At 37.8% G+C, this 23,309-nt stretch overlaps 1 protein-coding gene across 1 annotated transcript in view; it reads left to right on the forward strand.

Moving 5' to 3' along the window:
- The window catches only part of COL19A1 (collagen type XIX alpha 1 chain), a 330,577-nt gene that overhangs the window by 204,739 nt on the left and 102,529 nt on the right, over positions 1–23,309 (forward strand). Inside the window, exon 16 of the mRNA XM_045843183.1 lies at positions 18,317–18,370. Within this exon, the coding sequence (XP_045699139.1) occupies positions 18,317–18,370 (54 nt within the window). The remainder of the gene's footprint in view (positions 1–18,316; positions 18,371–23,309) is intronic.

A 23,309-nucleotide genomic window follows, 5' to 3' on the forward strand; every position in this document is an offset into this window, starting at 1 on the left:
CTAATGGAGTGAGTGATGAAACCATCAAAATGTAAGCAACCTTTACATATAAAAACATAAATAACTTCAAAACCAGAAGAATTTTGAAATAAAGAACATTGCCTTTAAAAGCCAATTGAAGCAAATATTCATTACTTCATATTTAGACATTAGTGCTTTGGAGATGTCTTCTAAAATAGTACTGAGACAAAAATAAAGATACCATTGTTGCGGCATTAGTAAAAGATGACATCAAAGATATTTGTTTGTAAATATTGAGTGAATATGTGGCAAAGATTTCAGTGCTTGACAAATTAAAAAATAGCTAATACCAATTCAAAGAACAAAGAAAACCAGCAAAATATTTTTACTGCATTTTGACAATGCACAGGTAGCAAATTTTTTGGTGTACTTGAAATTGTAGATGATTGTGATACAAGGAAGAATTTTTTCCTTCAGCTTCTTTGGCAACAAAGATAACTAGCTCTGAGCTATAGAAAAATATCAAGGATTACATTGTCAACAACTATGGTTTGGAGTTCAATTTTTTATAGTAGTATGTTCTGATGGGACAGCTGCAGTGATAGGGAACATTCTGCAGAAGTTACCCTGATTAATGAGCTTAATCAGGCCATCACAGTAAACCAGCACATCGCTTCTTTCATCAAGAAAGTCTTGCTGCAAAATCTAACCAGAGACATTGAAATAAAGAACAAATTGACAATAACCAGAGGGGAGGGGAGAGAGGGATAATGGGGGGAAGAGAAGGGAGGGGGGAGAAACTCTTGCTGCAGATGAGCACTAGACATAGTGTGGTGGCCACACTGTAAGATATATAACTGTCAAATCATCATATGGCACACATAAAGTTAACACACTGATTACCAACTATACTTAAAAGAAAAAAATTTTAAAGTCTTGCTAACAAAGAAATATCAGCTGAATGAAACAATAGGCTTAATGATATGGTAAAAAATGTGAATTGGTAAAGATTAATGTGTTAAATTCAAGATTTTTGAAATTTTGAGATTATATGGAAAATGGGGTCAAAGCAGCTATTGTTACATACTGAAGTATGATGGTCATCAAGGAAAAAATTTGGAAATATGGAATCAATTTGTTTCTGCAAGTTAAGAAAGCAGTGGCTCAGCATCACTAATCAACAGAGACATACAAATTAAAATCACAATGAGATATCACCTCACATCTTTTAAAATGGCTCTTATCAAAAAGACAAGAGGTGATAATTGTTGGCAAGTATTCTGAGAAAAGAAAACTCTTGTGCACTATTCGTGAAAATGTATTGATCATATTGAATGTATTGAACAATATAGAGGTTCCTCAAAACTTTAAAAAGAGAACTATCATATGATCCAGCATTTCCACTTCTGGATTCATATCCTGAGGAAATGAAAACAGGCTCTCAGAAAGATGCCTGCACCTTCATCTTCACTGCAGCGTTGTTCACAACAGCCAAGCTATGGAAATGATCTAGTATCCCTCAGCAGATGAGTGGATAAAGAAGATGTGATATATAATATAATATGATTATATACTGTAAGTTAAAATTATATAATGAAGCCATGAAAAACCATGAAATCCTCTGTTTGGCACAACATGGGTGAGCCTTGAGGCCATTATGCTAAAGTGAAACCAGTCAGACAAAGAAAGACATTGCCAAATGAAATCATTCGAGGGGAATCTAAGAAAATGGAACATAGAGAAAGAGATTAGAATGGTGGTTTCCAGGGTCTTCGGGGTGGAGGAAATGGGGGGAAAGAAATTTCTTCTCACTTAAAAAAAAAGAAGAGTAATTTGGACTTTGACAAACTTGCTTGTTTGCCTGACATACTCAGTATTGCAAGGAATAGCAACACTTCTGTGCACAGAAGGAATGCAATCTGTCTTTCATTGGCAGAGAAAAAAAGACCTGTAGAGAAAAAAACTGAAGTTTCTATAGACTGATATGATATATCCCCATAGGTTTACAACAGTTGTCAAAGAAATAAGTGATAAAATTGAAATTATCTACGTCAATGAAAATTATCACTAAATATTTTTATTTTGATAAAACTTTATTTCCTAGCAAAAGAAGATTCATATATATAGCAATTTCATAATAAGCATGCCATATTCATATTTTTCACTGAAAAAATAATTTATTTTTTCTTAATATTTTTATTTATTTTTCCATTTTTTAAATTTTATTGTTGTTCAAGTACAGTTTTTGGTTTCCCCCCCACCCCTCCCCTCTACCCCAGCCCTTCCCACCTCCCTCCCCTGATTCCACTCCCCCTTGGTTTTGTCCACGTGTCCTTTATATATGTTCCTGAAAACCCTTCACACTTTTTCCCCCATTATCCCCTCCTACCTCCCCTCTGGTTACTGTCAGATTGTTCTTAATTTAAATGTCTCTGGTTATATTTTGCTTGTTTGTTTGTTTTGTTGTTTAGGTTCCTGTTAAAGGTGAGATCATATGGTATTTGTCGTTCACTTCCTGGCTTATTTCACTTAGCATAATGCTCCCCAGATCCATCCATGCTGTAGCAAAGGGTAGGAGCTCCTTCTTTCTTTCTGCTGTGTAGTATTGCATCATGTAAATGTACCATAGTTTTTTGATCCATTAATTTGCTGATGGGCGCTTAAGTTTAGATTGAACATTTATGGGGTAGATTGCTGGAACTGGCTACTAATGCAAGATTGAAGATGAATTTTGAAAACACAGCATCACTCCCTCTACTTTTTATAGAAGTTATAAAGTATATTCTTCTGAGTTTGCTAAAGCCAGTTTGGAATCTTTTATTCCCTTCAGCATACCTCCATTAAACTGCTTTCTGCACTGAGTGCCACCGCAGCAAACAATGAGCACTGCAGCCAAAAGCCATGCCCTGCCAGCGGCATGTCCACCCAACACAGGCCGAATGTGCTCGCAAGCAAGCTGCAAGCTCGTTTTTTCACTCTGAATCTTTACTGACATATTAGTATGTATTTTTTCACAGTATTTATAGGCACTGAGAATGGAGGAGCACTGTTTCACTCAGAATTTTTGTTTCATTAGAACTACAAAATGACAAAAATTTCTGCGCAGAACAGTGAATCTTTATTATCAGCATACATGTGCATGTTCAGCAATGTGCACACTTTTGTCATGTTTTCTTTTTCCCTCTGTTATGTTTGATTATGTTTATTAAAGTATAATTTTGTGTCTGTTGAATTCAGTAAAAGTGCAGTCCACAGTGGACTAGAAATTTAAAAAGCCAGCCCTTCACCATGGACTTAGGGAGTCATGAATTTAGTGAACTGCATGGACTATAGGCTAAAACTGTAACAACAAAAACTTCATCACTGGCATAAAAACTCCTCTTATTTAAGTATTACTAATTAAGCATTTAAAAAATGGTTTAACTTTGTAATGAGAGAAGTATGCACTCAGCTATGTCCACTCTAGAACGAACTGTGAAAATGAGCTCTCAGCTATGGTACCAGGGTTTGGAAAACAGGCAGCCATATTCTGTGTCAAAGAAGGGTAACTTGTTTTACTGTCAGATCTACTTTAATTCTGGCTCCTTAAATTAGTTCTCCTGGAATCAACGTACAGGTCAAGATAACCTATAGGGTTAAAAGTGACTTTGTAAATGGAATCTCTGAAAAAGTATTCTAAGCAGAAAAAGCCCTTACCTCTCTTTTCAGTTTTGTCTGTGGGAAGAAGATAAAATGGAAGTTAGTAGGTAAAGTGTGAACAATAGTCTGACTTGCCTTTTTAAGATGTGAGGATCTATTTTACACAAAGGATTTAGCAGCCTAGAGCCCAGAGAAAAGGGCAATTATGTGTTGAATTTAGGTGTAGAAATAGGCAAACAAGAAACAGCTGAAGGCATCCAGGTAACTGTGATGGTAACTAACTTTACGGCTGAGTTTAGGCTCATGCTGCTTGGCTTTCTTTAGGTAAAGTGAACATGCCTAGTGTTGGCTTGGCTAGAACTGACTGATCACAAAAATGTACAATTTTGGACCATCTCATCAGTTGTGGATGCTATATTATAGTGATATGTTAATATATGCAACATTATAGCAGTAAAAGAATAGGTATGGTAATTCTATATTGTCCTGGCAACTTACAACATCCCTCTCTGTTAAAGATTATTATCTTCAATTTCAGATTTGGACACTGAGGCTTAAAGAATTTAAAGTGATTTGTTCAGGATCACAGAACAAGAAACTGGTCATCAGGTTCTAACCCAAGTCTATTGCCAAGTTCTGGTTCTGCAGTAGCCATGTTTTTCAAACCATGTGTCATGATCTATCAGCTTGTCAGAATTCAACTGATCACAATTAGACTTTAAAAAACATACAATAGAATATACAAAGTTGTTTAACGTGGAGAGACTGTGAAAATGGGGCATCAGAGACCATACCTGATACTGGTACAGATGTTTCTCTGCCTATTTGTTTCTACCCAGCCCTCATCTGTCCCCAGCTGCCTGATTCATTTCCCCACTAACCCCTTCAACTTGCTTTTTCTCCCCTGACCTGCAAGTTTGTAATGAGCACTAGCCAGTGAGTAGAGATGCTGCTCCTCCTGTTGTAGGGTGGCCTTGGTGGTGGGAGCCAGAGCAGCCCACACACCTGGCCAATGGAAGGACGACCACTCATCGTTGGATGGGCTGGTGCCTTGTATGGAGATCTGGTTCCCTGAACTTCTTAGTAATAAAATGTTAACCTCTGCATCACTTGAGTGACACACACCTCAAAGGCCACGGGTTCTGGAGTCATGCAAACTCCTGGGTGAGCCAGGCCTCTGCGACCCAGGGAACACTACCAGCCTTCCTAAACCTCTGCTTCTCCAGTTACACAGCAGAAATGATGCTAACGATGCCTGTCCCAAAGTGAGGATTACAAAAGTATGTATGTAAAGTTCCCAGTACAGGTCCTATCACACAGCATATGCTCAATAACTGCTCATTATGATATCATGCTTACAATATTAATTTCCAAGTTCTTGAGCACAGTTCAGTTTGCTAGCACGAAAACTATGGGAAAGATTTGGTGCTTCTTTTAGAGTCCCAGAAATTTTTGTGGATTTGTCACTTAGCACAGTTGACCTGAAGAAGTGCAACCAGCCAACAGGTGTTTAGGGGCTGAAGTCCAGCCTGTGCCCCACACACCAACTGTGTGCCCTAGTGCAGGGCTACAGTCGCCAGGAGGAAGGGTGTCTTTTTCTCATTATATAGAAGCACCTTCTCAGCTAACTGATGTTCCCATCCCCTGGGTCATCCCAGTCAGTTAGCACTATCCTCTGAAAGCTTGGAAGTGTCATTCAGTGAACTTTCCCATTTAATAAAGTACTAAATTCCCTCACCTCCCAACATATTTGTACTTCTAATGATATTCTAGAACAGTTTTGAGAGATTCTTCTCTTTCTCATTGTAGAGATGCTTGTAAAATCCAGCAGCACATCAGGAGTAAACTATTTATAACATAGGCTGACAAGTACTTTTTGAAATGTTTTATGGACTGCAAATGTTTCATGAGGATTCATTCTTTCTCCTTCCATTCCTTGATGTTATGAAATATGACAGAGGCTTTTTTAAGGTCACCATATATCTAGCTTATTGTAAACAGATACTCTGTTTCAAAGCTCTGAGAAACTGATACTTTGGATCTGGAGACCCAGATTTAATTTCAGCTGGCTCAGTTTACACATTAAATGACATTAAAAAACATTTGCCATTATTGTCCTGTTAAAGAGACCACTAATGTTTTATGTAATTGGAAGTCCCTTATGATCTTCAGTTAGGTGTTTTAAAATTTATCTGAATATAAAAGATGAAATACTGGAAGTGAGTTGTGCTATTGTAACACTTATCATATGTTAACAATTGAATTGACATTTTACAGCATAAAGTTTCTCTGGCAGAGAAAATAAAATGGTGCTGTTTCTGAATTGCTTGGATTGTTAGGTCTTTTCTTGGGTAAGAGACTTCAGGAACCCTAGATGCCAATATAGAAAACCTGAAAAAACAATTGAGAGTTTGCCTTATAATCTGATAAATAAACTTTCATGTCTCATACTTCTATATTTTGCTACTTTGTTTCCTGCAAGGTCTTTCACTTCAATTAGGCCAGCCAGAATTAATGTTTGACCAAATATCGGGGCTTTCTGGCCCGCCAAGTTGACACATAAAGTAAACCATCACAAGGCGCTACACAGATAATCAATTCCTGATTATCTGCACCAATGTAAGGAAATGTTGCCATAAGCAATCTCAGTCCAATAACCTAAAATGAGTCCATCGAGCCACTATATTAAGTGATGAGCTTACAGTTTTACCTCCCTGTCTATTATGTACATAGGCAAGTACTTAGAATAGCCTCTATTATATGAACTTTTTAAGACAAAACTTGCAGTTGCTTCCCATCAAATGAAAATAATAAAACTCAGAGCCCTCACTAAATCTACAAGGCCCTTGTAGATCCAAGCAATCCAAGAAATCCAGAAACAGAACCATTTTTTTCTCAAACTGTACACCTGGCCTGCCTACTACTCACCCACTGGCTTGCTCCTCTTTAGAGACCTGTGTTTCCTGCTGTTCCTTGAACAAGCCATACTCAGGACTTTGTTCCTGGTGTTCTCTCTGGCGGATGCTCTTTCTCAGACTTTGCATGACCTGCATGACCCCTGGTTCAGGTGTCTGCCCCTGATATCTTTTTTCTCACACTGTACACCTCTCTATGTAACTCTATGCTCTTTCTCTACTTTATTTTTCATGATTCTTATTGCTATCCAATAGTTAGGAGATATGCAATGAGAGGTAATGATCAAAGGTGATATAGCCAAGTTGGAGTCAAATCCCAACTCTGCTACTTATGAGTCATGTGACCTCAGGCAAGTTGCTCTGTCGCTAGGTCTCCCCCTCCATAAAACAGATACTGCAAAGATGTTGTGAGGACTTAATGAGTAAATAGTTGTAAATTCCTTAGAATGGTGTCTGGCAGAGAGTAAGGACCATGCATTACCTATTACTATCATTATGCCCATTGGAATATAAGGTGTGCAGGGACAAGGTTTGAGGTATTTCCAGAGCATGGAGCAGGGTCTGGCCATAGGAGAGATTCAATAGATGTTTGTTGTATGATTTAACGAGTGAATCTGGACATGTGCCAACTGAGAGTAGGAAAAATTTTCTACAAAGACACGGTGAAAAGGTGGAGGCAAACAAATGGAGAGTTTAAAATTTGTAATGGAAATTTTGTTGTAGCTGATAAAGCTGAGTTGGTTAGGTTCTATGGATGCATTTATGTGTTTGTATGCATGCAAGCATGTATGAGTGCACTACCTATAGCAGGATGCAGAGGACAAGACTTAACAGATTTTTGCCTGTAGGATAGTTTTCTACAAGGGATGGAAAAGTCAAAGGAGAACATAAAAAGAATTCAGCAAATGACCCACTGATGGGCCTGGGAGAACCAACTGGGGCACCAGCTTTCCAAGAAACCCTGACCTTATGCTGGGAAATGGTGGGAGCTGAAGGAGAAAGAGATTGCGGGAAGACAGATTGATGATGAAGCTTCAGAATTTCTTTTACCCAGTGACAGTTTTAAGTGATATTGGAAGTTAAGTCTAAGGAAATGAAAAATATTCAAATCAAGAAAAAATATAACCAGTAATTATATAATGGCATGTCCCCAAGTGTTCAGTGTTTGAAGGTCATTAATACATTTTCCCAGCACTTATATCAATCATGCAAGATCAAGGAGCAGCAGACTGGGAAATGCCTTCTGAACATATTTGATTGAAAGGGTGGTAATATGTCTCAGAGGAGAAGAAGGCCAAAAAGCACACATACATCTATGTCAGTGCAGAATCATCCAATGAGAGCTGCCCCTATTTGAGGGAACTTTTCAGGATATAGTGCCCTATCTTGTTGCTGAGGGGGTACAGACAGCTTCCTCTGCCAACATTTTCCTTCTATCCAATGCCCCCACAGCCCCCTCCAACTCCCAAAGGGAAGGTTGAAGAGAGTTATTGAAAGGTAGAACGTGTTCAGTTTGGGAAGGAATTTAACACTCACTATCAGTCCCTGGAACTCCAGAGCTTACCTATAACCAAATGCACAAGTCTACTCAACAGCTGTTGTGCAAACTGGCCGTACTCTTCTACCTTGAAGGAAAGATCCAGGACTCAGCCATCTGAATGCATTTCCCTTAGCACAATATGTAAGACACAGACAGTAAATTCTTGCTGAATAAATTTACTCATATTTTTAAAAAACTTCTATTGAGTTTATTGTGGTGCCATTGGTTAATAAAATTATTTAGGTTTCAGGTATACAATTCTATAATTATCTATATATTGTGTGTTCACCACCCCAAGTCAAATCGCCTTTCATCACCATTTATGCCCTCTTTACCCTCTTCTACCTCCCCCGACCCCCTTTCCTTCTGGTAATCACGATACTGTTGTCTGTGAGGAGTTTTTTTCTTTGCTTTGCTTAATCTGTTTACCTTTTTCACTCAGCCTCCCACCTGCCTTCCCCTGTGACAGTTGTCAGTCTGTTCTCTGTATTTATGAGTCTGTTTCTATTTTATTAATTTGTTCATTAGATTTATCTTTTGGACAGTATTCAATTCTGAAATTTGTACTTAAAAATCCAAATGCAATTTAACCCATTAAATTCAAATCAATGAATTGAGAATTATGCACTGAAAATTCTTCTGTTTCAAAACTGGGTGACCTTTACAGTTTCATCTTACGGATCCTCTGGAATTCTTCTCATTTACCAAGCAGTTACTGAATAGCTGCAAAATGTATTCCTGTGAATTTATTTGGTGCTAGTCAATTTGATCTTTCATATTGAAAATGAAATTCTAAAATTCCACCCCTTGAGGATACATTTCATCTTTTAAAGTAGGCAACTCAGAAATGCTGAAAATACGATACCCTTTATAGCTTTAATTGAAATCAAAATGTAAAATGTCATTAATGATTTCTTCATTCCAATACTGAGTAAGGCTGAGTGTATTCCTGCTTCACTGGCCCAGATTCTGACCTGTCTGCAGTTTGCTGAGGAAGCTTACCACGTTGCTCTCCTTTTCACATTCCTGTTAAACAACACACTATCAGTTTATCTGCATTATTTATTCCTCAGCATATTGATTTTATCTACTCTAAGTCTAAAAATATAAAAATGCCCTTAATAAAAATGAAAGAGAAAACTGCATTCAGGAGGCATCTGAAAGTGCTTGGCGAAGGGGCCGTCTGGTGGCACAGTTCTCAGACAACGGAGGCAGTGTGTAAAGTCCCGCTCCCCTTCGCCAGCCGGGGAGCGTGCCTGCTGTCAACTTCCAAATATGGAGGGAAGGACACTTCACAGTGCACTTCCAGCACCCACCCTCTTACTGTGGCACAAAAGATATTAAAATATATCACAGCATGCTCAGGAAGTTGTACAGCCACACCCTACCCCTGCCCCACCCATGGTACCGAGACTAATCAAGTGCCTTGGCAGAGATTGTCTATGGCAGGCCTGGAAAGCAAAGCCAGAAATCAGGACTGAGAGAGGTGATGGTTTGGCAAGGCACACAGGAGTCCAGACAAATCTAAATGGAAGGCTGTGGTTAGTGTGTTGGCAGGCCTACGGTAGCCAGAGTAGGTTCTGAGGTGAGGACAATCAGGAATCAGATGAGCATGTGAAGACTAGCAAGACCCAGATTCCAAAGGACAAAGTGAAAAGCAAGTGGGACATTGAAGAATCTGACTTGGTTGTGAGAAAACAAGAGAGCTTCAGCAATTACAGCAGCAAAATAGCCCACATTATGAATGATCAAGATACTCACCAAGGACACCTTCATCCTGAGGATTATGGGTTTTAGGATCAGATACACTTGGGTTTAGTTTATGGCTCCACCAATTAAGAGATGAGTGACCTGGAGCTAGATGTTTAAATTGTCTTTCTCTGTAAAATGGGAGTGATACTGACTACCCACAGTAATTTTGAAAGGATTGAATGAAATGTAAGTTAGTGTTTACTATACCATGGTAAGCAAGTGATGAATGGTAACCATTTCAATATTCTTTAATCATAGACCTTTCTTATAACCCTAGTATAACATGGACCATTCAGGGCACAAGAGAAAAGCTGATTATTGGGTACATCCAGTCAGAAGAGGTTGAGGTCAGACCTTGACTACACTTATTTTCATGACCAAATTGAAATCAACATGACAACTTAATGGAACTCCTAAACAGGGACTGTACACATTACCAATCACAGACCAGACCACTTAACCCAGTCTCATGTTCTGACGAAGTGTTATCATTTATTCAGTTGTAGCTGATGGGGGCTTAGATAATGAGGTCATAACTTCTAACTTGTGTTGAAAAGCCACACGAGTCCATCCAAGCAAAAGAAAGGGACAGAGAGGGGGAAACTGTGGAATGATTTAGAAATTTTGAGACCCCCACCTAAATGAGGGAGTCAGTATTGAGAATAGTATCACAGGGTGATTCATTTTTCCTTAGCTCTAAACCTGTTTCAGATCGTTCGTTCATGCTGAATTATGTCTTCTTCCTATGTCCTTGCAAGAGCCACTTGTCTGATCCCTGAAATAATGAAACCTTTATAACTTGTGTTGTTGCTGTCATAGATGTATTTTTAAATATCTGTTAAGAATAAAATGTACTTTGGATATTATTCATTGCTCACATAAGTATTACATTCCCATCTTTTTCACATATCACTGATTTCAAAATGTGGTAACTTTTTACAACATCTGTCATAAATCTTACTTCCGTTCACAATATATAAAAAGAAAACGAAACTTCCCAGATAGTCTGTAATGTTTTCCTGTGTAATTAACACCTCATTCACAGTTGTTGGGTGCCAGTCAAGGCCCTGTCTCCTCTTCCTTGACATTTCCTTGATACCTTGTTCAAACTGGGCTGATGCCTGAGAGTGTGCTAAACACACACATGGAAACAGAGAAATACTTGAGCGGAGCCAACTGTATTAGCAAGACCTGGCGATTTAGAGAGACTGCTTATACACGTCTCCTCTGTGGGCTTGGGGTCTGCATACCACCCTTTATTTAATCCAATTACTGCTGTAACCTTGTCTTTATCATCCTCATCCTCATCCTCCCTGACAACAAAAACCATCTGTCCAGTAAGCACCAGTAGTCCATTATTTGCATTCTTCCCTTCTTAATGCTCCTGGAGGGCCAGATGTCTATAAATGAAGTGGCTAATTTAAGATACACATGGTCTCATACTGCAAGTCATCCTGGGAGCCTCAAGTTATTTTTACTGCTGCAAATTTGTAGATGTCACTTATTTAAAAAGCCTCGGCTTGTTTGTTTTTGACTCCTGACAGTATGGCTCTCTCTGGCTCTGTGCACAGTAAATGTAGATGAGTAAAATCATTAGTTAATTCAAACAAAAGCATTTCATTGTGGTAACTTTCTGGTTTCATTTTTAAAAATTTTATTCAAGTATCACATATATTCAGAAAAATATATGTATCATAAGGATACAGTCTGATGATTTTTCACAAATTCAACATACCCATGACAGCAGGACACCATTCAAACACCAGAATATCACTGTCACCACCCTCAAACACCCACATCATGCTCTCCTTTGGTCACCCCCACTGCTACAGCAGCAACCTCTTACAACAGAATAGATTAGTCTTGCTGGTTTTAATTCTGTATGTAAATTGATCAACATTATGTTTTCAAGGTTCGTCAATACTGTTGTAGGTACTTACATTCCATTCACTTTTATTGCTATATACTATTCCATTGTATAGATAACACATAATTTATTTTTTATATTTCTGCTCTCAGTGGGCATCTTGATTGATATTTTAGATGAAAAAATTCCACATGCATAGTTAAGAGTTGGTTACATTTTCTTGACTTATTCACAGTGCATATTTTAGAAAGTTTTTGATACATTACCAAATATGTTTTCATTTGAAAAAAATGGAGAATTGTATAGAGGATGATAGAATGGCAGGGAGGAAAGGAACTAATATTCATTATTTCCACCATGTATCAGACATTGCAGGAGGAGTGCTTTTTTAAAACAATTATAGTTAAAAAAATACCTTAACCATTTTCAAGAGTACAGTTCAGTAGTGTTACATTGTTGTGAAACAGATCTCCAAAACTTTTTCAGCTTATAAAACTAAAACATAAAATTCCCCCCTGACCAGTGTGGCTCAGTTGGTTGGGCATCATCCTGCAGAGGGAAAGGTCACTGGCTTGATTCCTGGTCAGGGCACATGCCTGAGTTACGGGTTCAGTCCCCAGTTGGGGTGCTTACAAGACAACTGATGGATGTTTCTCTCCCTCTCTTTCTCCCTCCCTTCCCCTCTCTCTAAAAATAAATAAATAAAATCTTTTAAAAAATTATCTTTTACTCCCTACCACCAGCCTCTGGTAACCACCATTCTACCAAGTCCCTTATATAAGTGGAATCAAAAAGTATTTTTCTTTTAGTGCTGTATTTCATTGTGATTCTTTCAGTTAACATTATGTCATCAAGGTTCATCCATGTTGTAGCATGTAACAGTATTTCCTTTTTAAGGCTGAATAATATTCCATTGTATGTATAGACCATGTTTCATTTTTACATTTGCCTGTTAATGTACATTTGGATGCTTCCACCTCTTGGGTACTCTGAATAGTGCTGTTATGAGCATGGGTGTGTAAATATCTCTTCAAGGCCCTGCTTTTCATTATTTTGGAGATATACCCAGAATAATTCAACTTTTAATTTTTAAGAACTAGTATAGAGTTTTCCATAGCAATTGCACCATTTTACAATCTCACCAACATTTCACAAGCATTCCAGTTTTCTACATCCTTGCCAATACTTATTTTTTGGTTTTTAAAAGTAGCCATCCTAACAGATGTGTGTGATAGCAATTTTATATATGATCTCTCTTTTTAATCCTTAACAAACCTGTAGCAGAGTAAAAGTACCAGTTTTACAGCAATGAAACCTTGACCCTAAAATTTTCTGTAAAAGTCGGATTTCATTCCTGGTGCTTCTGAACTTGACAATGGGCTCTTTATTCTCAAAGTGCCATATAATCACAAAACCAGTTGAGCTCTTCAGGTCTGACCTACAAGATTTACAAGGTATTAGGGGCTCTGCACAATTGGCTGACTTTAAATATGAAATAAGAGCTTGAGATTTAGAGCAGGGGTTCTCAAAGTGTGGTCTTCGGGCTAGCAGCATCAGCATTACTGGGAAATCGTTAGAAATGCAAATTCTCAGGTCTTGCTCCAGACCTACTGAATCAGAAACTCAGGAAATAAGGACAGCAATCTGTCTTAACTAGCCCTCCTGACGATGCTGGTACATGATCAGATTTGAGCACCACTGAGCTTAAAGCATTCGACAAATATCTAAATAACCTTTACATTGTTACCAAACAGGAAACTAACATGCTGAGCACCAGGTTTCTAGGGCAACCTGGTATAGTAAATCTGTGTTTTGTACTTTATATTCCAGTTTGTAGGAAAGGGTTGGATTAACCCAACTGTAATTACGCTGGAACAGTAATTCAGCCATTTGGAGATTCAGCCAGATTCCAAATTGCTTATGAACAAATGGCGACTTGGGAACAAAAACCCTCACCAGGAAGGCCACACGGAGCTCAGCTTTTGTCTGTTATCTGCCAGGATTTCCATCCCCGCCCACAGCCAGCTCTACTTTTTGTCCCATGTTACAATGGGTCTGGAGTTATACCTGTACTGACCGGACTGAAATAAAGGAGACAGAAGTGGATACAAACATGCAGTAACCATTCCTCCCATCAGGAGCATCTCCAGGGTACTCCCTGGCACTACCATCAGCAGCCCCAGCCTCAGCCCCTGGCCCCAGGTGTCCTCATCGAATTCCTCAGAGCCCTGTTAGAAAAGGACCGAGAGTCACAGATTACACTCTCCTGAGAAAAATGGAGGAGTCTGATTTAGCCCTGGGATGAGAGCTATAGTTTTTGTCTTGGCATAATTATTAATAATAAAATCCTCCCCAAATTATCCTGGCTTCAGTCACAAAATTTACCTTCTCAAAAATCTGCTGTTAATCCTTAAGTAGGCTTTTGCCTTTCCCTGATGATTTTAAGTGAAAAGAGAGAAGATCCTTTGGAGGAATAGGAAACTATGAGACTGTATTCAGTGCAGCTGGTAGCCTTGAATCAGGGGAAGAAGACAAAGGAGTTAATTCCCAGGGTCCTTGGAGAGAGGGATGATGTTTGAGAGTGGGCTGGAACTATCATACTGATAGAAATTGTGACTCCCAATACTTCCCTTACATTCTGGAGTTTCCACCGTTTTTCATCCACTCAACCTTCTGCTCTATTCTGTCAGGGTCCGTTCTACAGGTCAGTGAGACTGACTGCAGGTAAACCTCACTCCTAAAATTATTTGGTAGAATGGCTAAGAAAATGGTGACTGTGTTGCTTGGTAAAGCACATCTTTAAAAAAATTACTCAAACCTGCTCTAGGTGTTACTAGAAACTCAAGACCAGAAGCCACATTTAAACTGAAATTATTAGTTAGCTAAAGTTACCTATTCACAATATGTTCCAATAATTTAACAACCTCAAAAATATCTGTCTGCATGTACACTCTTGGCAAGGATGTATAAGCCCAGTGAGCACTCCCCCTGCACTCTTTCAGCACACACTGCAATGCACTCTTACAATGGCAAGGCTGACCTAAACAATCAAGCAAATCAGCGGTGATATGCAAGAATTTGGATGTTTGCCCACACCACACTGAATCATGGATGTTTTTCACTCCTCATCTTAAGATGTGCCAATGCCATGTTACAACATCTGACACTCGGTTTGTCTTAAACATTAACTCTGTGATAAAAGTCTATCAATAGTCAGCCTCATTTTCCCCACTTTCCACTCAAATCAATGAACATGTCACCTTCAAAGAAATCAGAAAGCACGCAAACGTTGATCCTCTGATTTTTAACTGACCTCAAACTAAAAGAAAAAAATCACCTACTTGAATGCTATTGATTTTGTTCCTTTGTCCTCTTGGGAATTAGATTACAGTGCTTCCACTTTCTAAGTAAACTTTTTATCATTGATTAATCCTCAGGGGCTAATTGACTTACGTTTACTAAAAGACCCAATATATTGATTTTCAGAATGTGTAGACTACGAGACTAGAAAATGGTGTACGTGTAACATTTTTGGTTACAGAATATTAAATTTTATGCTTATTCCAGTTTTACAATCTCCCAAAGAAAATCCGTGGTTCAGATGTTTAAAGCAGGAAGTAGATGAAAACACCACTAATTGTAGCTTTAATAAAATATGTTAAAATTTGTAGATGTTAGCTCGGATAATTTATTAAATGGCTGCTGTTTTTATCAGTCCTTGGTGGGATGTACTTAACTTGCCTCCAGCCACAAAGGGAGCATTTCCCACCCAGTTGCACTGTGGTATGTGATTACTCACCTCCCAAGCTTACTCCACCGGCTCCACTGGCATTGGACTTGCTATCCCACTCCCAGCCCAGATGAAAACCAGAGATCAAATTTTGCCTAACACTTTCAGAGCAAGAAAATTAGTGAATGAAATAGGCCTTTTCATGTTTGTTTATAATTCTCCCAAAAAAGGCCTTAAAAGATCAATGCAATACTTTTACTTCTTCAATAGAAGCAGTATGTACTACCAGTGTACTACCAATGTGTTACCAATATGGTAATAAAAAAGTTATTATCAACAATGAAATAGAGTGGCCAGATGTAGAAAACATGCTCATAAGTGCTTCTCATTCAAAATGTGTGCTTTCAATACCCACGCTTATTTCCTTCTGTTACAAAGGAGAAAAATTTAGAAAAAAAATTATAATAAATAACTGCTCTTTAAAAAATGGTATCATGTACACAGTTACTTAGAGATGTCTGCATGATCTTATTTTTCTAAAACTTTCCTTTGGAATTTAGCTGGTTGTAAACTTGGGAGAGTTAACATTCAGTTACAATAATAACATTTAATATGCAAGTATATATTTAAGTTCACTTATAAAACAGCTTAATCATCCAAATGGAAGAAAAGAGTTAGTTAATGTGCTTTATACAGCATATATAATTATGATATAGTTTAGGGAAGTATTTTTCAAACTTAAGTGAGCATAAGAATTACCTGTAGTAGTTTTAAAAATGCAGATGCATAACCCCCTTCCCCAGAGATTCTAAACCAACAAGAGTAGAATGGAGTCAGGAATATGCATTTTTAACATCCAATCTCACCCTTGGGTAACTCCTACAGATTAGAATTCAGACCACTCTGTGAGAAACACCAATTTAAGATGAGAAATAGATGTATTATTGTATCTGAAACAACAGAATCATCAGATAAAATGCCAATCTCAGACCATCTTTCAAATATTTTATATTACTTTATTGGAGTATCAAGGACTGCTAATAACATTTAAGATATTCATTCCAGGCACTGTTTTGCTAATTGTGGTTGTTAAGATTTTGCCCATAACTTTTATTTTTATTTTATTTTTTCATTACCATTTATCCCCCTTCCCCACTGCCTGACATAATCACCACACCATTGTCCATGTCCATGAGTCCTTTTTCCTTTTTGCTCAATCCCTCCACTCCCTAACCTCTCCCTCCAACTGTCAGCCTGCCCTCTATCTATGAGTCTGCCTTGATTTTGCTTGTTAGTTCAGTTTGTTCATTAGATTCCACATATGAGTTAAATCACATGGTTTTTGTTTTTTTCTGACTGACTTATTTCACTTAACATAATATTCTCCAGGTCCATCCATGCTGTTGCAAAGGGTAAAATTTTCTTCTTTTTTACAGCCAAGTAGTATTCCACTGTGTAATGTCCCATAGTTGTTTTATTCGCTTACCTATCGATGGACACTTGGGCTGCTTCCATACCTTGGTGATTGTAAATAATGCTGCGATGAACACAGGGATGCTTATGTTCTTTCAAATTAGTGTTTTAGATTCATTTGGATATACTACCAGAAGTGGGATCACTTAGTCAAAAATCATCTATTTTTAATTTTTTGAGGTGTCTCCATACTGCTTTCCACAGGGGCTACACTAATCTGCACTCCCATCAACAATGCAAAGGGTTCCCCTTTCTCCACATTCTCGTCAGCACTTGTTGTTTATATACATAGCAAAACCACTGCCAGCATCATATGCAATGGGCAAAAACTACAAGTGTTCCCCTTAAGATTGGAGACAAGACAGGGACGTCCTTTCTCCTCTCTTATTCAACATAGTACTAGAAGTCCTAGCATGGCAATCAGACAAGAAGAAGAAATAAAGACATCCAAATTGGAAAGGAAGAAGTAAAACCCTCTTTATTTACAGGTGACATGATACTGTACATAGAGAACCCCATAGATTCCACCAAGAAACTACTAGATCTGATAAATGAATTCAGCAAAGTAGCAGGATACAAAATTAATATTCATAAATCAGTTTCATTTTTATATGCCAATAATGAACTATCAGAAAGAGAAATTAAGGAAAGAATCCCATTCATGATTACTTCAAAAAGAATAAAATACCTAGGAATCAATCTAACCAAGGATATAAAAGACCTATACTTGGAAAAATGTAAGACACTGAAGAAAAAATTGAAGAAGAGAAAAATAAGTGGAAGCACATACCTTTTTCTGGATAGGAAGAATTAACATGATTAAAATGTCCATAGTACCCAAAGCAATCTATAGATTCAACACAATTCCTATCAAGATCTCAATGACACATTTCACAGAACTAGAACAAATGTTTCAAAAATTTATATGAAACCACAAAAGGCCCTGCATAGCAACAGTGATCCTGAGAAAAAAAAGAGCAAAGTTGTAGAAATCATGCTACTTAATATTAAACTATACTATAAAGTTATACTAATCAAAACAGCATGGTACTGGCATAAAAACAGCTGCATAGATCAATGGAATAGAATAAAGAGCCCAGAAATAAACCCAAGCCTTCATAGTCAATTAATATTCAGCAGAGGAAGCAAACACATGTAATGGGCTCAAGACAGATTATTCAATAAATGGAGTTGAGAAAATTGGGCAGATACACACAGAAAAATGAAACTAGATCACCTTCTTACACCACACATGAGAATAAATTCAAATGGGCCCATAACTCTTAGACTTCATTTTTGTTTAAAAGTCATGTGGACTTGGAATTGTTTTTTCACTTTTAGTTAATGTTTACTGTTTTTAACATTGCCATTTCATATTGCCTCATCTTAAAATAAAGTAGGATCACATCATTTATTTTCTGTTTCTCTTTGATTTCAAGGGAAGACGAGGAAAAACAGGTCCTCCAGGAAAACCAGGACCCCCAGGACCACCTGTGAGTAAAAGATGATTGATTTTGTGGAGAATCTTTTATTTCTTGGTTTATCTAAGGGCTACTGTACTCTCTTGTAAAAATAATTTCCATCTCTCTACTGTTTAAGATGGTTTTACTGCCTATACCTCCCACCACCACAAAAACCAAGAGATAAGGGAGGTTGGTCTCTGTCCACACACCTCACCCACATCTTCGTTATTGCCTGCATGAGTTCCCTAAGCCAAGACTCCAAATAAATGAATCCTGTTCTGAACCCACCTGACTCCATCTCAATTTCTTAATAGCCAGGCAGGTAATGAATGAGTTAGATATCTGGGGAACTATGCCCACTTTTCTTGATAGAATTTCAAAGAATGTTGTTGCTAAAGAGAGCTATAGATATCTTCTAGACAATTAGCTGTTCTTTTCCCTTGCCCAAAGCTTCTAGAAAAAGTATTCCATTTCTTGTGGTTCTGCTGACTCTTTAACCCTAGTGGGTCTGGTTTTTGTCCAAGCTACCCCACTGACACTGCACTCTCTCTAGTCACCAATGATCTCTGAGGTGTGAGATTCCCAGGGCTCTTCTCAGGCTTCATCTTATTTCAGTGCTGTCCAGGAATTTACACTGTGGCCTGCTGTCTCCTTGAAACTCTCTTCTCTTAGTTTAGTGACATTGATTGTTTTTTTCTTCCTACCTCTGGGACCATCCTTTTTTGGCTCCTTCATTACAATATTCCCTCTTCCCCTCTCTATGTGTTGCCTTGCTTAAAGATTCCCAGTCTTCTATTTCAACACAGACATTCCTACTGAGGTCCAGACTTGTACAGCTCACTGCCTGTTCAGCATCTCCTCTTGGAGGTCTCCTATGTATAACAAACGGAGCATCCCCAGACTAAACTCTAATAACATTCTAGAATTTTTTTCTCTTCCTCATCCTCCACATTCATACAGCTCCTAAATTATGTCAATTCTACATCCCAGTAGCTCATGAAACTATCTCCTCCTCTCTTTCCTCATCGTGTTGAGGCCCTTGTCAATTCATATCTGTATTGTTGTAGACATTTCAGAGCTTGTCTGTTGCCTCTGCTTCCTGTAAGTGGAGTAATATTGCTAAATCATAACTCTGATCATGCAACTCTTTGGCTTAAAACTGTTTAATAACTCTCTTTCTATCAAGAAGGATTCCACATTTTCTATATGCCATTCTTGACCCTTCCCGGTTGGCCCTATACCTATCTTTGCCTCTCCTTCTCTGTGCCCTTCCTTCTTTTGCAATATGCAGTATAATCTTCCTTCACTATCTCAAAAATACCATGCTTAGCAAATGTTCTCCCAGAGGCCTAGATAAGCATCCCTCTTCCTTCATGACTCAGCTCACACATCGGTTCTCCTACATAGCCTTTGTAAGGGCTCACAGTATGTGTGGTGTCATCTTCCACGATCCTATATTATACCCCCTATGGAGAGAGCACATTGTTTTGTAACTGTTATTTTCCTTATCTGTCTGCCCACTGTCCTGTGAATTTTTTAAAACCTCTATTTTATAACCATTGCCTAGCACAGTTTCTGGCATGTAGCATGTGGTTATTAATTATTTAATGAATGAGTAAACAAATGAATATATATTGTGGATGAGAAAATGAAGACCAAAAAATAAGGAATTTTTTAAAAAGAACTGAACCCCACCAGAGGACCCCAGACATAGAACCTTAAGAATCTAATAGGGTGTGGTCACGTGCCAAAAATGGTTGCTGTCCTGTCATGGATTTCCTTTCATCCACTTTAGCCATGCAAGGAATTGTTCTTTCAGCAACGTACTGGTGTCAATTGATAGTGATTGATTATAAAAACAAGTGGATGTCGGGGGGAAGAGGCATACACTGGCATCCTGGAATCCAGTGTTTAAAGGAATCGGCTTTGTTGGTTTCTATTTCAAGGTTTCTGGCAAAAGAGAGAACACATTGTAGGATTTTCAATAATTGTCTTCTGTTACAAAAAAAGAAAAGCTCGTGAATGCTACCAGGCAAGATTAGACCTTCCTGTAGTTTTCTAAATGTACGATGCTGCATTCAAGACAGGATCATTGTTGTCTCAAAGGGGGAATTTGAAAGATGAAGGCCTTCATGCCAAGCTTGCCAAATGTCTAGGAGAGAAAAGGATTACACCACATCCTGGAATGAATTCTCAGCTATAGATCAAGTGAGTTGACTGGAGAATTTAGAAGATTAAGAAATATACAACCCTATGAAAGTATTTATAATATTCAGTTTCATAGGTTTCAGTTTATTGCCAGAATGTTTGGAGAGAGAGGCATTTATTTTATCTCCAGTATTAGATTTAGAATTTAAACTCAGCCATGGGTCTCATACACAGTGGTCATTAAATCCTGAGTCCAAAGTATTAAAAAGAAAAATGGTTTGTTATCTTCTGTAATAGAATAAGATAACAATTTGTTAGACTACAAGAAATAAGGGAAAAAATCTAAGCAAAAAAGAAAAGGTTTTTATTATAGGTCAGCTTTTATTTAAAAGAAAAAGTATGAGACAATACCATCAGCTCATTTTCTGCTTCAGAATTATAGTTTATAGAAACCTCTTGTCTTTTTTTATTCTGGAATAACTCCTCTACTTGACTAAAAGATCTTTTCTTTAATGCAAGTATTATAAAAGCTTTATCTTGGGGTACAGTTTACATCAGCTTTTGAATTTTTCTGAAGCGGGTTGCATGTTTGGTTGAACTGGTGATGTGCATACTAACGTGAAACCCCTGTGCAGCACCTACACGTAGTTACAAGAATTAGCTAAGGGTAGCGTTGGGAAGGAAGGTCAAATAACCAGCTCTCCACCTTTTTCTGTGCTACCTTCATGTTTAATTTTTCTAAGCATAGTGTACTTTAGCAAGAGGTCTGTTGTTTCCCAAATGTTAGAAATGAACAGAGTTCTTTGAAATTAGTCCTTTCAAGATCATATTAACTAATATTTTAGGAAAATGAGCTCATACAAACAATCAGACTGTTCTAATTCTCATTGTTTAACAGTTTCACAAACATTTAAGGCCTGCTATGTACCTAACACTCTGTTAGGAGCTGGGCTTGCTAAAATGAACAAGATATTGTCCTTGTCCTCTAGGGATTCAAGTTCAGTTCACAGAAATATGAACAGAGGATGACAATTTAGAAAAGATATTGGTTGGGCAGGGGGTTCCTTCAAGAACTGAAAATTGAAGCATAAAGGTTGAGCCTTAAAAAAAAGAAAGAATTCCTGCCAGTTACTACAACATGGATGAACCTGGAAGACATTATAATTAGCGAAATAATTCAGTCACAGAAGGACAAAGACAGCATGAATCCACTTTTATAAGATTTCTAAAATAGTCAAACTCATAGAAGCAGGGAATACAATAGTGGTTGTCAGAGGCTGGGGAAGGGAGAAATGGAGAGTTGTTATTCAATGGGTATAAAGTGTCACTTCTGTAAGATTAATAAATTTTAGAGTTCTACTGTACAACATAGTGCCAGTCATTAACCATGTAATACTTATATACTTCAGAGTTTGTTAAGAGGATAGATCTCATGTTAGGTGTTCTTACCACTGAAACAAACAAACAGAAAAACTAAGAGTAACAAGTAAACTCTGGGAGGTATTGATATGTCAGCTTAACTATGGTGATGGTATCATGGGTGTTTGCATTTGTCCAAACTCATCAAACTGGACATACTAAATATATACAGCTGCTTGTTTATCAATTATACCTCAATAAAGCTATTTTTTAAAAGTTGAGAAGGTTTTTCCAGTGAAGTAAATAGAGGGGAAGAAGAATACAAGCTCAGAACTGCTGGCCCAAGAAAACAGCCTGAACAAAAGTTGAACAAGTGCTGAGTTTCTGGGAATGGGTGACAGGCAGACAGCTCAGACAGTTCTGGGACACAGAACTAAGTCAAGTGCAGGTTGGCTCCTGGCAAGCCTCATGGCAAGTCATGCAGCAGCATAAACTCTGAAGACTTCTAAGTGGAGGGTCCCACAGCCAGATTTCACTGACAAGCCACTGTAGTGGCACAACGGAGATGGATTGTTGAGAGAATAAGCATGATTTATTGCACCTATCATAGTATTTCCTATTTTCAATGTATCAACAGATTTTTTTCTCTGTTAAGATGTCTCGTGGAGCTGTTTATACTCTTTTTTACAATTTATATGTAGCTTAAGAGACAATTCCCTTTACTTATGAATATTTTTAAGTCAAAATATTATATTTCACTTGCTTGTCTTTTTCAACATTGGACCCTGTGTGAGGCTCATTGGACATGAGCCTGACTTGATAGCAGGAAGGAACATAATAAGAGAAAGAGGGGAAGGTCGGTCAGAGCGAAAGTACTTCTCATTGAGATAGAGAGATGGTATATGACTCACCCTAGTGGCTTGCATGTGAGATTCCAAAAGCACATGTTAGAATGTCATAATTTGAAATAGCAAAATATATTAATTTTATCTCTTTTATCAAATAGCAATCAAATAATATGTAATATACCACAAATGAGTGAATAGTATATAATTTTAGAAGATGTGTTTGAGCAATTAGCCTTTAGAAAAGTTGGGGAGGGGGCGGACTTTGATCTGATCAGTCCAAGTGTCTGAAAAGAACCAAGAAGAACGGAAGTTATCTTCCCGGGAGGCTTGGATCCTTGGGTAACAGCATGCTTCCCTCCACTTCAACAAATCTTCTTCCCTGTGGGGCTTTAGAGATGTTTCCTAAATCAAAGACAGTGTTGTTACTTAGGGAGTGTCAAGGAAAATTTCCAAAAATGGAACTAAAAGAAATCTCTAACGGCCTGAAACAACTCACATAATTAAAACATTTTAACCAATTTTTCTACTTTTGATTCTTTGTTCAGAAGCCACATTGGTATTTCCTCTCCTTTTAAAGAAATATTTGTACCAAAAAGATAAGTTGCTTACAAAGA

Source organism: Phyllostomus hastatus, unplaced genomic scaffold (genome assembly GCF_019186645.2).
Source record: "Phyllostomus hastatus isolate PE091 unplaced genomic scaffold, TTU_PhHast_1.1 phas_contig_40, whole genome shotgun sequence".
Taxonomy (NCBI): domain Eukaryota; kingdom Metazoa; phylum Chordata; class Mammalia; order Chiroptera; family Phyllostomidae; genus Phyllostomus; species Phyllostomus hastatus.